The sequence below is a fragment of the Saimiri boliviensis genome, chromosome 21, assembly GCF_048565385.1.
Source record: "Saimiri boliviensis isolate mSaiBol1 chromosome 21, mSaiBol1.pri, whole genome shotgun sequence".
In the NCBI taxonomy this organism is placed as follows: domain Eukaryota; kingdom Metazoa; phylum Chordata; class Mammalia; order Primates; family Cebidae; genus Saimiri; species Saimiri boliviensis.
In genome coordinates, this window is record NC_133469.1 from 14,603,578 (window position 1) to 14,620,130 (window position 16,553).

The following is a 16,553-nucleotide window of genomic DNA, read 5'->3' on the forward strand; positions in this document are numbered from 1 at the left end:
AAGCATGCGGATAGAGCAGGCGGGGAGTCGCGGGGGACTGTGAGATACAAGGAGACCCAGGCGTGCCGCGAAGCATTGTGGGACACAGAGGGGCACCAGCCGCTCCCCGCCTCCAGCTTCGATTGCGCGGTCGCCACATTTCAATGACGAACACCCTCTTTGAGTTACCCCGGATACGGCCTGACGTAACAGCAATCACACCTCTGGCGTCCGGATGCCTAATAGGCTATTGAGGACACCTCGCAAAGCTCATTAACGGATTTCCGGCTGAACCTTCGCTTTACGGCTCGTGAGTTCTTCCGTCCAACCCAGAGGAAGCGGGAGTGCAGTTTACGACAGCGCCGGTCGTGTTTACGGCAGTGCCTACTGCGCGCGCATGTTTCCTCGTTTCCGGGTTTCTCGGAGAGCTGCTGCAAACGCGGTGCCCGGCCCGCACCATCTGTTGCCATCCAGGCCGGCCGAGGCCATTGCAGGTGAGCGGCGTGTTTCATAGGTTCCTGCGGACCTCTGAAGCCGGCTCCCACTAGGCCCAGCCTTCGGGGGCTTTCCGGAAGAGACCTCTCTTAGTCCCTTCCTGCCGTTGTGGTCCCTCCACTGGGCGGGGCAGGAATCCACCTTCGCGGGGGCCCCAGGTTCCTCACTCTACTGGGCTCGGGACAGTAGTGGATGAGGTCCCTGGCCCTAGGCTCTGCTCAGTGCCCGTGGGCTGGGTTTTGATTGTCACTTAACCCATCTGGGTCACAAGGTATTTCTGAAGTGGACAGAGACTCTGAGTTTTTCAGTGGGGTCCTAGGGGTGCCAGGCTGAGCGGTGTTTGGCCCCTGTTCTGAGGAATTCATAGTGCATAGGTTACCTTCTCTTTTTTGTGAAACGGGAGGCTAGGATAGAGAATAGACCTGATCTCTGATCTTAAACCTACCCGACCCCCGGTTCAGCGATTGACGGCGTACGAGCTGTAGTGGCCTGCCAGCCACCGAGCCCCTGCTGACTGCTCTCTTGGTACCTCCCTACCCTGCCCCTGTGACCAATACAGCTGTTACTTCGTTTTAACTGAGTGGCTCAGTTTCTGCTACTGGTTCCGTTCTGCCCTCCTTTTAAAAAAAAAAAAGCTACTAAAGACAGGATATTGGGCTGCCCAGCTGTAATATAATGAAAAGAAAGCTGGACTGACTGACAGCAAGCAACCCTGGAAATCAAATCTGTTTTGAAATGATGAGGTCAGCTGCTTGACTAGGCTGAGCTTCAAATTTTTGTCTCTAAAGTGGAAGTGGGGGTTATTAATGGTGTTAAAGTATCTGGCACAGTGCCTGACACGTAGGGGCTCAGTAACGTTTAATATGAATTGTTTTAAGACCACCACCCTTTTCTTCTGTCCTCTTCCTATAGTTCCTATTAGGAAGATAAAGCTTCTGGGTTCATTCTGTGTTGCTGTCACCCAAATGTCCTCTCTGAAGGAAGCCTTAATCTCCCCAGCATGGGGCTTTAAGGAGGGTTTACTAAGTGCATTATCCTGTTCTCTCTGATTGCTCTCCAGCCTCCAAAAAATATTTGGTTTTTTTTAGAAATGGAGTCTTGCTCTGTTGCCCAGGCTGGAGTACAATGCCGTGATCTTCACCCACTGCCACCTCTGCCTGCCGGGTTCAAGCGGTTCTCCTGCCTCAGCTTCCTGAGTCGCTGGGATTACAAGTCCATGCTACCATGCCTGGCTAATTTTTGTATTTTTAGTAGAGACGGGGTGTCACCATGTTGGCCAGGCTGGTCTCGAACTCCTGACCTCGTGATCCACCCACCTTGACCTCTCAACGTGCTGGGATTACAGGCATGACCCACCACATCTGGCCTCCAAGATATATTTGTGTAGTGAATTTTCCTCTAGGAAGTCAGTCACCTTCTAAGCATTTTCAGGTTACAACAGATGACAAATGTATAGATTTTTAATAGGAAGTGTTAGGCAACCATCTGCTATAGAGCCCGGTTTTTTAATTCCCATGAGAGGGCTATAGCATTATGCAGATTGTGGACTCGAATCAGACTGCTTTGTTTCACATTTTGCATCAACTAGCATTTCAACTTTGGGCAATTTCTTTATTTCTCTATGCTTTGGTTTTCTTATCTGGAAAGTGCCTGTATCGTTGGCTCCTACCTTCCAGGACTGTTGGCAAGATTGAAAGAATGAATGCATGGTAAACACTAAGAACAGTGTGTGGCAGCATTCATGAACATTTGTCATGGCCACTTTGAGCCTGAGGTCTATGGGGATCTCCCTGGCCATCTGGCAGTTCTTTTGCCTGGCTTTATGTCCACTTGCTCTGCACACAGGGTTTTTGTTGATGGCAGAAAATTAAACAGTAAGAAAGGAAAATTGAATTTCAGGATATACTCAAAGATCCTTTTTTCTCAGCACTCTATATGCATAAATGTATTTTTGCAAGTCTGAATACTTGTGTGGCGTTTTACAAAGTGGTTAAAACAAGGATCTTACTTATTTTGGAGATGAAAATGTCTAAGGTGACCGGGCACAGTGGCTCACGCCTATAATCCCAGCACTTTGGGAGGCTGAGGCGGGCGGATCATTTGAGGTCAGGAGTTAGAGACCAGCCTGGACAAACAACATGGTGAAACCCCATCTCTACGGGGCATGGTGACACATGCCTGTAACCCCAGCTACTCTGAAGGCTGAGGCAGGAGAATCGCTTGAACCCAGGAGGTGGAGGTTGCACTGAGCCTAGATCACGCCACCACACTCCAGCCTGGACAACAGAGCAAGACTCCACCACAAAAAGAAAAGACTACTAAGGCTTAGAGAAGTTGAGTTTATATGAGTAGGTGAAGGTGTATCTGAGAACCAAAACAAGGTTATTATATTTGGAAAAAAGTTAGTACATTGTATCAAATCTGTGACACAATTGAATTTCTTTAAATGCTTTTATTACATAACACACACAAACACACAAAAAAAAACTGCCAATCAGTATGACACCCTGTGAAGCACAGGGTGCAGCCTCATTTTAAAGATGTTACAGTAAAAAGAGAGTGTCGTGGAATTAATGAAATATGGTAAACCAGTTTTGTTTGCATTCTTCACAGTTTTAAGTATCATTTACAAGAAAACAGTAGTAGTGGCTCAACAGTCAAGGGTTCCATTTTGTGTGTTGCTTTTTGAATTCTATCATTTATGTCTTTGCTTATTTCATATGGAGGGCTTTTTGTACTCTGAGGCCTTCGTTCATGCAGCTACTCACATTGTTTATATTTTTAAGGTTTTCGAAGATGGCAAAGTTCATGACCCCTGTGATCCAGGACAACCCCTCAGGCTGGGGTCCCTGTGCGGTTCCCGAGCAGTTTCGGGATATGCCCTACCAGCCGTTCAGCAAAGGAGATCGGCTAGGAAAGGTACTTGCCTGTCAGCAAGAGTCTGAATCTTTGCAGCTGTGGCTGCTACTCTCCAGTCCCTGTTTAGATGGTATTGTCTTGAAAGCTTAACTCCTGTATTTCTTACAGCATTGCCAGCTGAGAAAGGTTATCGTCTCTGGGTGTAGTCATAGGAGAGCTAGGCTCTTACAAAGGTGTTGCGAGCGAATTCTGAGACTCTTCCAAGCTATCTTCTCGCTTTCAGGGGTTTCTGGGTCTGCAGAAACTTGCCTGCTTGACCTGTGCGTTCTCTGTCTTTCCTTGTTCCTCATAGGTTGCTGACTGGACAGGAGCCACGTACCAAGATAAGAGGTACACAAGTAAGTGTTTCTGCAACCCACTGCCCCAGTCAGGCCTTAGGAAAGCTCTTCTGTTTTCTAATGACCTTCATCTGAAAGCTTTTTAGAATGGGAAGGAATTGCTAACAATAATTTATAGTTTCGTTGAACAGATTTCAAAATCTGTTGAAAACATATTTGCAATGCAAGACACCCGTTAAAAAAAAAAAAAGAAAGAAAGAAAAAGAATTTAAAAAGTAAACATATTAGCCAGGTGTGGTGGCAGGCACCTGTAATCCCAGCTACTCAGGAGGCTGAGGCAGGAGAATCCCTTGAACCCAGGAGGCGGAGGTTGCAGTGAGCCGAGATCATGCCACGGCACTCCAGCCTGGTGACAGAGCCATACGCTGTCCTGGTACCATAAAAAGGCTTTTTCTCTCTGCCATTTCAGATAGTTGGAAGTGGCTGCCTGGAGCATTAAGTTAGGATATCTAAGGCTGAGACTGGCAAGAAAGTATATCATCATCTATTAGACAGACCTGCCTTGGGCCCCTGATGATGGAGGTGGTGGTCAGTAATAAGTAACTCAGATTCTCACACAGCAAAGCAGAGTGAAATGGGTTAGCTTGAGTCCTTCAGCTTCTTGGCTTACAAAGTTCTTTAGGCCGGAGTTTTTTCAAAATTGAATGTACATGTGAATCACCTGGGGATCTTGTTAGAATGCTGATTCTGATTGAGTAGGTATGGGGTAGGACTGTGAGTCAGTGTGTCTGACAAGCCTCTGGCCAACGCTGCAGGTCTCAAGACCACACTTGAATAGCAAGGCAGACTCCTGCGGATCTGGTCAAGCCTGTAGGTATAGTTACTACATGCCATCACCTTTGCCTACAGATAAATACTCCTCTCAGTTCGGTGGTGGAAGTCAATATGCCTATTTCCATGAGGAGGATGAAAGTAGCTTCCAGCTGGTGGATACAGCACGCACACAGAAGACAGCCTACCAGCGGAATCGGATGAGATTTGCCCAGGTAGGCCCAGAGCCAGCACCCTCACCACCTTGGGGCTATTGCCATTGGCCAGGACCTGCTAAAAAACGCTACCTTGTGACTCCTGATGAGAGAGGAAAGCATATGATAGGTCTAGTGAATCTCAGGTCACTGTTCCATAACAAGTGGTAGCAAGGTAAACTTGCACTAGGTTCAGGGATGTATCTAAATAGTTTATATTTCTGTTGAGGAGCTAGGACATCAGACCCATATGCTGAAAACATATTTGTGCTGGATAAGAAGGTGCACCTGTGGCTGTCACCACACTTAATTGCTGTTTGCAGACTTTATTAAGTAGATGGTCCAGTCAGGTGGCGTATTATTACTTAAAGAGGCAGACACCGTAACTCTTAATAAGACCCAATAAATGTACTTCAGTGAAAAATATGTATGGGAGTATACGTCTAAGCCAAGTCCAAGTACTTCCCCCACTCACACCCCCAAGCTGTTGATGCCATAGAGTGAAAGCACAGAGTAAGATGTGAAACTTGGGATTTGGCATCCTAAAGTTACTCTAAAGACCTCCCACTCGTTCTGCCTATTGTGAGCCAAACTCCAAGATTTTAACACGGATGTTTCTTCAATGCCCAGAGGAACCTCCGCAGAGACAAAGATCGTCGGAACATGTTGCAGTTCAACCTGCAGATCCTGCCTAAGAGTGCCAAACAGAAAGAGAGGTGAGATGCTCATCCTGCTGGAACAAGATGCCCTTTCCAGCCTGGCCGCACTTGGAAATCATAGGACCAAAGCAGGGGGATGGTTGTCTTCCCCGCCATTGTGGAAAAAAAAGAAAAAGGGGGAAAACAGTTTCTACTACCAGTTACACCACCTTTTAGCTTGTCGTTCTCAGGCCCGTTCACGGCAGACAGCATGCGCAGGAAACTGACTCCTTATGCTGGCCGTGTGCACCGAAGGGAAACACGGGCAGGCAAGAAGAGGCTCTGGAGCTTGCCTAGGCTCAGTTCTGCTATGGGACAACTCCAGGAAGCCCCATATATGCTGGCCCTGTGAGCCTCCTGGTGTTGTGTGGTACAGAGGCCACTACAGCCCACATTGGAACTGTCAGTGAACAGTCCCTGTAGGTGAAGCACAACATACCCGGTCAGCATTTGGAGGCAGTATGCCTTTTCTAGCATCTCCAGTGTGCATCCTCGGGGTCTCTTCCTTTCTCTAAGCCCATTTTTCTTAGTTGAAAGGAGTTGGTGGTGATGGAAAGGTTTTGCTCAAGAGGGTGGCAGCCTGTGCCTTTTGAAGAAGCCACTGATTTAAAGATCTGCGCTGAGATCATAATACTTTTATCATTCCAGAGAACGCATTCGATTGCAGAAAAAGTTCCAGAAGCAATTTGGGGTTAGGCAGAAATGGGATCAGAAATCACAGGTGATGTATTTATACCAGAATTCTGCCTGGAAATTTGTTTGTTCAGTTGTCTTTATAATAGCTTAATTGGGATACATACTTCACATACCTACAATTTAGTGGTTTTTAATGCAATTTGCAGAGTTGTATAACTGGTCAATTTCAGACCATTTTCATCACCCTCAAAATCTCTGTACCCGTTATAGTCACCCTGGCTTGGTCTCTGTTCGGTTGCTAGAACAGAATATCTGAGAGTGGGTACATTATAAAGCGGTTTCTTTAGCTCACAGTTCTGGAGACTCGGCAGTCCTGAATCAGGAGCTGCATCTGGTGAGGACATCATGCTGCTTCATAGCATGGCAGAAAAAAACAGGGAGGAGGGTACAACAGAGAAAAGGGAGCTAAACTCTTGGGGCAGTTAGCCCATTTCCGAGAGAAGGGCATGAGGCATTCCTTTTAACAACCTAATCTCTTAAAGGCCCTACCTCCCAGCACTGCCACAGTAGCAACCAGATTGCCACGTGAATTCCAGGAGGCACACCCAAATGCTAACACCCCCAAACCCCCCGGCCCCAGGCAGCTAGGAATCTCTGTTTTCTGTCTCTGGATTTTTTGTTCTAGACATTTTACATAAATGGAATCCTAAAATATATGGTCTTTTGTGACTGGCGGCTTTTATTTAGCCTGTTTTCAAGGGACATCCATATGGTAGCATGTGTTGATACACTTGTCCTTCAATATACCAAGATCCACACATGCTCAGGTCCCACAGTGGGCCTGTGGTACCCGCATATATGAAAAGTCAGCCCTCCATATACTTGGGGTTTGCTTCCTAAGAATACCGTATTTTCTTTTTCTTTTTTTTTTTCTTCTTTTTTGAGACAGTCTTGCTCTGTCACCCAGGCTGGAATGCAGTGGCATGATCTTAGCCAACTGCAACCTCTGCCTCCTGGGTTCAAGCAATCCTCCCACCCCAGCCGTCTGAGTAGTCGAGACTACAGGTATGCATGACCACACCCGGCTAATTTTTGTATTTTTGTTAGAGACAGGGTTTTGCCATGTTCCCCAGGCTGGTCTCAGACTCCCGAGCTCAAGCAGTCCGCCCACCTCAGCCTCCCAAAGTGCTAGGCTTACAGGCTTGAGACGCTGTACTGGGCCAGCTCTTCATATTTTTAGCCTGTCTTATTTATGTTGTTAAAGGACCATAACTTTTCTTCCTCTAATGGTTTTCAACTGCAGAAACCCCGAGACTCTTCAGTTGAAGTTCGTAGTGACTGGGAAGTGAAAGAGGAAATGGATTTTCCTCAGTTGATGAAGATGCGCTACTTGGAAGTCTCAGAGCCACAGGACATGTAGGCAGCATCTTTCACTACTTCCTACCCTGCTCTTCTGTGGGTGGACTGGCTGGTGATGGGTATTTTCTTAAGCCCTAGTATTTCCAAAAAGGCTTTGAAGCCACTTAACTCAAAACACGTTGCATAAGGTTAACAGAGGTGTTTGTAAAAAATGGAAAAGCAGAAAGAGGTTCACTGATAGTAAACTGCAAACTTCTTTTAACTTCCTGACATTCTGAGCAAAGAAGAAATGAAATTATACAACTCTTGGCAGAAAGAGAAAGAAAGCAGAAGGGAATTTGCTGATTACTGAACTGTGTATTTCTGTTCCCTGGCATCCCAAGCAAAAGAGCAATGAGATTAAGTTATAAAACTCTTGGCAGGAAGAGAAACGCAGCAGTTCTTCAGGAGAACCTTTGCTTCTCCTGACATTTCAAATAGCTCTTTACCCCAAAGGGCAAGTAGATGGAACTAAGGTAGTGGGGAACCAGGGCACCAGACCAGAAGTCAGCCCACCCAGGTGCCTCTACAACTCATCATCTCCTGTCTTAGCCTCGGTCTCCCTACCTTTAAAATGGGGGCGTTGGGCTGGATGAGCTATGCTTGCTGTATTCTGTGCCAGGAGCTAAGTGGACAGGAACTGAGCAAGTGCTGAGGATCTGTCTCTCCTGTGCTGGAAAACAGAAGTCATTTTCTGCCTCTTTTAGACTTTTGGATAAGACTTTGGATCTATGGCTTAAAAGCAAAAAGCCAGTTTATCTCCTTTCCTGTGCATGCCTTTGCCTGCTCTTCCCGCAGTGAGTGTTGCGGGGCTCTAGAATACTACGACAAAGCCTTTGACCGCATCACCACGCGGAGTGAGAAGCCACTGCGGAGCATCAAGCGCATCTTCCACACTGTCACCACCACAGACGACCCTGTCATCCGAAAGGTGTGCACCTCCCTCCACCCTTCCCACTTGTTAGGAATGCTGTCTGTCGGCTTCTACAGCTAAAGCTGCAGGAAGAACAGAGGACATGGCCATAATGTATGCATCATATGTAAAAGCACTTTCCCTAGACCAGAAATGTTGATGGGAAGCACAGCTGGACTTGAAGCCCAGTTCTGCTGCGCTTCCTAGCTTAGTCTCTGGAGCCGTAGTTCTCTCATCTGCAGCAGGGGGTAGATGTACCATTGGGGCAAAGGTGAAAGCATCTGAAGCCCTTGGCTGGAGTCTAGCAAGTGCTCCGGGGGCTGCAGTGCCACTGCCACCTGAAACTTGCTGGCTGGCTGGCTGCAGCCTTCTTGGTCAGTGAGGTGGGGCCTCCTTATTTTTAAGTATTTATGTGGTCAGCAGAGTTCTTTCCCATCCATGTGAGTGGGCAGTGAGACCTAGGAATGTCCTCCCATCTTCTCTTTTTGATCGTCTTTGCAGCTGGCAAAAACTCAGGGGAATGTGTTTGCCACTGATGCCATTCTGGCCACGCTGATGAGCTGTACCCGCTCAGTGTATTCCTGGGATATTGTCGTCCAAAGAGTTGGGTCCAAACTCTTCTTTGACAAGAGAGACAACTCTGACTTTGGTAAGAAGCATGTCTGGAGAACAACTCAGAGGCAGTGAGTATTTTTGTTGGTGCGGAACAAATCTAAGCGCTAGAGAATGGATAGAAAGCGTTCTGTCTTCCCAGGGGCATTGACAGCAGCAGTGTCTGAATCTCTCCCAGGCTTTCCAGAGATTAGGAGAAGAAACTGTCACTACAGTACGTGCTTGAGGCCTCAGCTTTTTGGAGTCCTCACAGCACCCTAATAGCAGCCTTCCAAATGTTGCTCTTTTTTCTGTTCTTTTTGGAGACTGAGTCTCGCTTTGTCCTGGCTGGAGTGCAGTGGCGAAATCTCAGCTCACTGCAGCCTCGGCCTCCTGAGTAGCTGGGATTACAGGCATGTGCCATTACACATGGGTACTTTGGGTTTTTTGTTTGTTTGTTTTTTGAGATGGAGTCTCACTTTGTCCTGGCTGAAGTGCAATAGCACGATCTCAGCTTGCTGCAACCTCTGCCTCCCAGGCTCAAGGAATTCCCTGCCTCAGCCTTCTCAGTAGCTGGGATTATAGGTGCCCACCACCATGCCCGGCTAATTTTTGTATTTTTAGTAGAGATAGGCTTTCACCACCTTGGCCAGACTAGTCTTGAACTCTTGACCTCATGATCCACTCGCCTTGGCCTCCCACAGTGCTGGGATTATAGGTGTGAGCCACCACTCCCGGGCTTTTTTTTTTTTTTTGGGACACGGAGTCTCGTTCTGTCACCCAGGCTGGAGTACAGTTGTGCAATCTCTGCTCACTCCAGCCTCCACCTCCCAGGTTCAAGCGATTGTCCCGTCTTAACCTCCCAAGTGGCTGGAACTAACACATGCGCCACCATGCCTGGTTAATTTTTGTATTTTTAGGAGAGGCGGGGTTTCACCATGTTAGCCGGGATGGTGTCTACCTCCTGACCTCGTGATCTGCCCGCTTTAGCCTCCGAAAGTGCTGGGATTACAGGCATGAGCCACTGCACCTGGCCTACTTTCTGCATTTTAAGTAGAGACGGTTTTACCTTGTTTGCCAGGCTGGTCTCGAACTCCTGGCCTCAAGTGATCCACCAGCCTTGGCCTTCCAAAGTGCTGCGATTAGAGGTGTGAGTCACCGTGCCTGGCCCAAATGTTACTCATTTAAATAGCACTTTTCTGACTTTTGCCATCCTGCATACCTTCTTCAGTGTTTGCTTAATGTACATACACATAGATATTTTATGCCATAAATATATGTATTTATACACCATAAGTGAAAGCCATGTCACTCAAAAATTAACAAAACAAAACAGGCCAGGCACAGTGGCTCACACCTGTAATCCTAGCACTTGGGGAGGCCAAGGTGGAGAATCAGTTGAAGTCGGGAGTTCAAGGCTAGCCTGGCCAACATGGTAAAACCCCGTCTCTACTAAAAATACAAAAATTAGCCAGGCGTGGTGGCAGGCACCTGTAATCCCAGCTACTCGGGAGATTGAGACAGGAGAATCGCTTGATGAACCCAGGAGGCAGAGGTTGCAATGAGCCGAGATTGCACCACTGCACTCCAACCTGGGTGATAGAGCAAGACTCCATCTCAAAAAAAAAAAAAAAAAAAAAAAACCTGTTTATATTCTGAGCCCGAAGCCTGAGGTCTTTATTCAAAAGCTTACAGAATCATTCTCTTGAGGGGTCCAAAATGATTGAAAGGGGACAGCTTCCTTACTGTGTGGTTGAATTTCACGTTGAAGAGTGTCTTGAGTTCCCCTGGAGCCCCTGCCCCACTGCCCCGCTATGTGTTCCACACCAAGGAGACCCACGTTAGGAGCGGGCGGTCGTTTGCAGGAAGGGCCTGTGTCGTTTGCCTCCACATCTCCCCACCGTGCTGCGCACATTGTCAGTGACTCTTTGTTGCATGGTGAGTGACCATGCCACGCTTTTGCAGACCTCCTGACAGTGAGTGAGACTGCCAATGAGCCCCCTCAAGATGAAGGTAATTCCTTCAATTCACCCCGCAACCTGGCCATGGAGGCAACCTACATCAACCACAATTTCTCCCAGCAGTGCTTGAGAATGGTGAGGAAATGAGTGTCTGGGCATTGATTGATTCTTACTTAATCAGCTGCTATTTGTGGCGCATCTGCTGTGTGCTAGGCTCCTGGGTTGTGGGATTGAGCAGGACAGATGCAGTCCCTACGTTTAGCAGGGGAATTACATGCCTGGGCTTGGAGGTCAGGCTCTCTGACTTTGCACAAAGTTCCTGCCCTTACAGAATTTCATTATAGTGGAGGAGGAAACACAGTGAACAATAAATACTAAATTTGTTTACATCAAATGGTGATGTGTGCCATGGCGAAAAATGAAAGAGAGATGGGCATGGTTACTAACTAATTGTCCTGATTCATCAGGTGCTAGCGGTTGGGAGGGGTCAAGTAGGCATAAGACATGCAGCGAGCTCAGAGCCCCATCAAGGGCCCCAGGAACCTGGCCAGGGCTGCAACCAAGCAGAGGTGCTGGGTCTGACTGATTGGCCTTGGCCTTGCTAACAGAGTTAGCTCTGTCTTGTGACACCTTTGTTGTTTTTGCAGGGAAAGGAAAGATACAACTTCCCCAACCCAAACCCATTCGTGGAGGACGACATGGATAAGAATGAAATCGCCTCTGTTGCATACCGGTAGGTCACCTCTCTGGTGGGTATTGTGACCAGATGGGAACACGGGCCCTACTGTATAGGATCCCCAGTGACCACGTGAGTCTCCTTCGCTGCAGTTACCGCAGGTGGAAGCTTGGAGACGATATTGACCTCATCGTCCGTTGTGAGCACGATGGCGTCATGACTGGAGCCAACGGGGAAGTGTCCTTCATCAACATCAAGACGCTCAATGAGTGGGATTCCAGGGTGAGCCGCCACCTCCGTCACCCTCCTGGTGACACCACATCTCTATTCCCTGCGGTGCCTGTTAGCAAAGGCTAATTTGTGTAAACTGTTTCTTCTCCCTTTCGTTACTTAGAGAGCTGCCTAGATGTTTTTTGCCTTGTGAGTTTTTTCCTCATGACTGTGTGTATAGAACTATGTTAAGTGTTAACGAACTTTGCTGCTTATTTTTACAGAGGAACTGGTTACCTCCCTTCTTCCAGTACTTTCTTCACCTCTCTTCCATTGTGGCCTCCTGTTGGCTTCTGCTCTCTGAGCATCTGGGTGTTTTTCTCTCCCTATTATCTGGGTTGGCAGTTTTCCTGTAAGTCTGGCCGTTCTTCTTTCTGACCTCTTCATTCATTTACGGAGCCACTGCCTTCAATCTTTTGATACCTTTTTTCCAGTTCCTCCGCTTCTTGAACTCATGGATTCTAAGATCTGGCTCAGAATTGACTCTTCAGGGGCACCTTGAAAGAAACATGCTTCCTTCGATTTTCCTCCTCTTTCCATTCTCCCCTCATGCTCTTGCTCCATGGTAGGAGGGCCGTTCTGTCTCAAGTCACCCAGCCTTATGTGCCACATCGGCATTGAAGTAGGTGGCAGTGCTCTTGGGTGCTCTGAAGGGCACTCTGTGGGAAGGGCAGCTCCAAGGCCCGGCCTGTGTGGGACGAGTCTTTCTGAGATGCAGTGCAGACGGCCACTCCGTTCAGCCTTTCTTAGAGCCGAGGGAGGAGCGTGGACTGCTGCTGAGTCTCATCCCCAGGGCTTTCTTAACCCCCCGTCACCTGCTGACAGAGTACACTGGAAGGTTTGCTGAGACCTGGCTCTGGGGCCTGCCGCCTTTTCTTGGACTTTTCCCGGTGCGCTACCCACAGCATTTGGGGTCGTTGTTCTTGTGTCGCTTTGCCCTCTGTGTGACCGTGCTACTCTTGTCTCAGCCGTTTCTCTGCTCCCTTCGCATATTGTCTTTGCCGGCACCCCTCCTTTTTGATCCCAGTGGAGTCAGCCATACAGCTGTCTTCACCATAAGAAACCTCTTTGTTTTTGTATTGATTTTCTTTTGCTCCCTAACAAATTAACAGAAACTTAGTGATCTAACAGTGCCGATTTGTTAGCTCACGGTTTTGTAGGCTAGAATTCCAGGGCTGTGTGCTTGGTTCTTGTTTTAGTCCATTCTCACACTGCTATAAAGAAATGCCTGAGAGTGGATCATTTATAAAGAGGTTTAATTGGCTCACAGTTCTGCAGGCTCTACCGGAAGCATGGCTGTGGAGGCCTCAGGAAACTTGCCAAGGTGGCAGAAAGCAAAGAAGCAGGCACATCTTCCATGGCCAGGGCAGGAGGAAGAGAAAGGCAGAAGTTGCCATACATTTTTAAACAACCAGACCTTTCGAGAACATTACCACGAGCATAGCACCAAAGGGGGAAATCCGCCCCCGTGATCCAGTCCCCTCCTGCCCTGCTCCTCCTCCAATATTGGGGATTACAGTTTGACAAGAGATTTGGGTGGGGACACAAATCCAAACAAGGCAGAGATCACGGTATCAGGAAAACTGAGTTCTCATCCAAAGGTTCTGGAAGAAAAGCCACTTCCAAGCCCATTGTCATGCTTCAGGTCTCTGACTTTCTCTGTCTCTGATCTCTACACCTAGATTTAAGAGACTCATACAGGCCAGGCATGATAGCTCATGCCTATAATCACAATACGTTGGAAGGCCAAGGCAGGTGGATGACCTGAGGTCGGGAGTTCAAGACCAGCCTGACCAACATGGAGAAACCCCATCTCTACCAAAAATAAAAAATTAGCCAGACGTAGGTGGAACATGCCTGTAATCTCATACAGTTAGGTGAGGCCCAGCCAGGTAGTGTATATTAAGGTTAACTGATTTGGGGCCTTACATCTGCACAATCCCTTTTGACATAAAAGGTAGCATAATCATAAGGGTGATATTTGATCCTAGCCATAGGTTCTGCCCACAGTCAAGGGGAGGAGATTCTGCAAGGGCGAGGGTCACTGGGGGTCATTTTAGAATTCTGCCCACCCCAAGCTTCAGCTGTGAACTCTTTCAAAATAATTTCTCAAATCTCCTCTACTTTATTAAGACTTCCCATTGTTTTTCTGCTAAAACACCTTTCCCTTCCATTTGTCCTCAGTCTCGACGTTACCTCTGGGTCAGCTGTCCATCAACGCTGTCTTTCTCGTACCTAAGCTCTGAGCCTTCAACATCTCCAGCGCCTTTTTTACATTCTTCTATTTCGGTGTCAGCAAAGTAGAAGGCTTTGCTGTCTTCTGACTCAGTCCTGGATTTTACTGACACCATCCCCCTAGTTCAGGGCCCATTCGTCATGCCTGTTTGGCATTTGTCTCCTAACTGACCTCTCTACCGCCACCCAACTTCTATATTTGATGTATCTCTGCCAATCATTTGTCCATTACACAGCCTCATCAGCAGTGCGGATTGGTAGAAGGACTCTTGAAAGTGCTTCAGCAAGCTGCACGCAATGGTGTGCCCTTACATTCCCAGCCACTCGGGAGGCTGAGGTGGCAGGATAGCGCTTAGGTGACATCGTGAAACCCCATCTCAAAAAACTGCCGCAGCACACTCATAGGAGTGCTGCAGGGTATTTTAAATTTTTTAGGGAAACAGACGTCTTGTCAGAATAATGCTATGTGGTTTGAACCTAACTAAATAAAAGGAATTCTTGAGTATTTCTTTTGCCCTGTGGTTTCCATGAACGAAGAAAGTTTGGGAACCTCTGTCCTGTGACCTTTGAACAGTCATTTCACTCTGGGGTCCCTTTCTACTGCAGGTGTGTTTCAATTAGAATGTCAGGCTCAGCTTTGCCCCCTCTGCAGGCTTCGCACCCCATCTCAGGCCGACTCCGCCTGTCTTTCCTATCCCAACACGCCTCTCAGATCAGGACCTCCTGTCTGCACCTGCATTTCTGCCATATTCTCCACTTGGCTCGCTGTTACACATCCTCTGTGAAGCCCTTCCTTACTGTGCAGCACAGAGTAAAACACTTGCCTCTGCTGTTCCTATGGCACTTCTAAAGTGCATGCATATGTGCCTGTATCCATCATTCCCTGTCTAGGTGAGCTTTTAGAAGACGGGAATTGTAAGTTGTTGAGTGCCTGCTATGTGACAGGCTGTGCAAGGAAAGGGACTAAGTCTTTGTCTCTTAAATAATAACAGCCTGGTTTAGTGTGTACCTACCCACTTTCTAAGCAAGCAGACTGGGGAGTTCCTTCTCTGCTATAGGGGGTCCCTGCGCCTTGGGCATTCGGAGCTCGTTTCTGCTTCTCTAACTGGGGCTCTCCTGCAGCACTGTAACGGCGTTGACTGGCGTCAGAAGCTGGACTCTCAGCGAGGGGCTGTCATTGCCACGGAGCTGAAGAACAACAGCTACAAGCTGGCCCGGTGGACCTGCTGTGCTTTGCTGGCTGGATCCGAGTACCTCAAGCTTGGGTGAGATTCCTGTGCAGGAGCTGGGAGCTGGTCTTGTGAAAGGAAGGCTCTGGGTAGAGAGGTGACCCTCCCCCTCCCATGTACTGGAAAACTGATGGGCAGAGATAGACACAGGGGTGGGGTAGACATGGAGGGGTCAGTTGGGAGGCAAATGCCAAACAACAGGCATGCTCAGTGGAGTCCTGAACTAGGCACTGGTGTCGGTGAAATCCAGAACTGAGCCAGAGCCTGAGTTTTCCATTTCCCTTGAAAATAGCAGTGGACCAGGTATCACCACTTAATTGACATTTGAGCCCGAGTGTTGCTGTCTCTGTGCCGTCTTGCTCTGACAACTGATATCCCTCCCCCCGTTAGTTATGTGTCTCGGTACCATGTGAAAGACTCCTCACGCCACGTCATCCTGGGTACCCAGCAATTCAAGCCTAACGAGTTTGCCAGCCAGATCAACCTGAGCGTGGAGAACGCCTGGGGCATCCTGCGCTGCGTCATCGACATCTGCATGAAACTGGAGGAAGGCAAATACCTCATCCTCAAGGACCCCAACAAACAGGTCATCCGTGTCTACAGCCTCCCGGATGGTACCTTCAGCTCTGATGAAGACGAGGAGGAAGAGGAGGAGGAGGAAGAGGAAGAAGAAGGTGTGCAGCAACCCACTTTCTGAGGTCTAGAGTGGTCTGTGAGCTAGCAAGGGAGCAAGCTCTGTGGCCATAGTGATCTTTAACCTTGATAAAAACTGAGAATTCCGAGGCTTACGTGTGAAGAAGCATTCACTTTGGCTCCAAGAGCTTCTTCCGGAGCCTTCAGATCACATTCAGTGGTTGGGGAGGATAGTAGTGTTTTAGAGAAGTGGCCGGATTGGGCAGAGGTGGAGAAAGATGATGCAAGTCCCTGATGGAAGCCCATGGGAGGGAAAAGGTCCACCCGGGTTAGTTATACAGCCTCAAAGTTGTCTCTCCTGCTCCACCCGCTGGTGACTGAAGGAAAGTGAACGTCATATCACACAGCCTGGCTCATTTCTCTTAAATTTTTTGTCTTTCAGAGGAAGAAACTTAAACCGGTGGTGTGGAGCTGGAGTTTGTCCTTCACCCAGACTTCAAGGGCCTTTGATGTGTAGTGGAATGTTGTCTAACTTGCTCTCTGACCTTTAGCAGTTGAAATAAAATATACACGTTTAGTCTCTCCTTCATCGTATGCCGGCAGTAACAATTTCCAGT

At 48.1% G+C, this 16,553-nt stretch overlaps 1 protein-coding gene across 1 annotated transcript; it reads left to right on the plus strand.

Moving 5' to 3' along the window:
- The first annotated feature begins 362 nt into the window (after positions 1 to 362).
- EIF3D (eukaryotic translation initiation factor 3 subunit D) lies at positions 363 to 16,520 on the plus strand. Its single transcript, XM_010343505.3, has 15 exons — positions 363 to 473; positions 3,261 to 3,393; positions 3,686 to 3,731; positions 4,581 to 4,717; positions 5,327 to 5,412; positions 6,043 to 6,115; positions 7,334 to 7,446; positions 8,227 to 8,359; positions 8,843 to 8,990; positions 10,898 to 11,028; positions 11,541 to 11,626; positions 11,722 to 11,851; positions 15,197 to 15,339; positions 15,694 to 15,977; positions 16,379 to 16,520. The coding sequence occupies exons 2-15, from the start codon at positions 3,271 to 3,273 to the stop codon at positions 16,390 to 16,392; spliced, it is 1,647 nt and encodes a 548-aa protein (XP_010341807.1). The 5' UTR covers positions 363 to 473; positions 3,261 to 3,270; the 3' UTR covers positions 16,393 to 16,520.
- Positions 16,521 to 16,553: the final 33 nt, after the last annotated feature.

What these genes read in the sequence shown, in the direction of transcription:
- EIF3D (XM_010343505.3), top strand. Translation starts at nt 3,271, where the DNA reads ATGGCAAAGTTCATGACCCCTGTGATCCAGGACAACCCCTCAGGCTGG. An exon ending in GTCTCAGAGCCACAGGACAT is followed by an intron (nt 7,447 to 8,226) that starts GTAGGCAGCATC and finishes CTCTTCCCGCAG; the next exon opens with TGAGTGTTGCGGGGCTCTAG. An exon ending in GAGAGACAACTCTGACTTTG is followed by an intron (nt 8,991 to 10,897) that starts GTAAGAAGCATG and finishes ACGCTTTTGCAG; the next exon opens with ACCTCCTGACAGTGAGTGAG.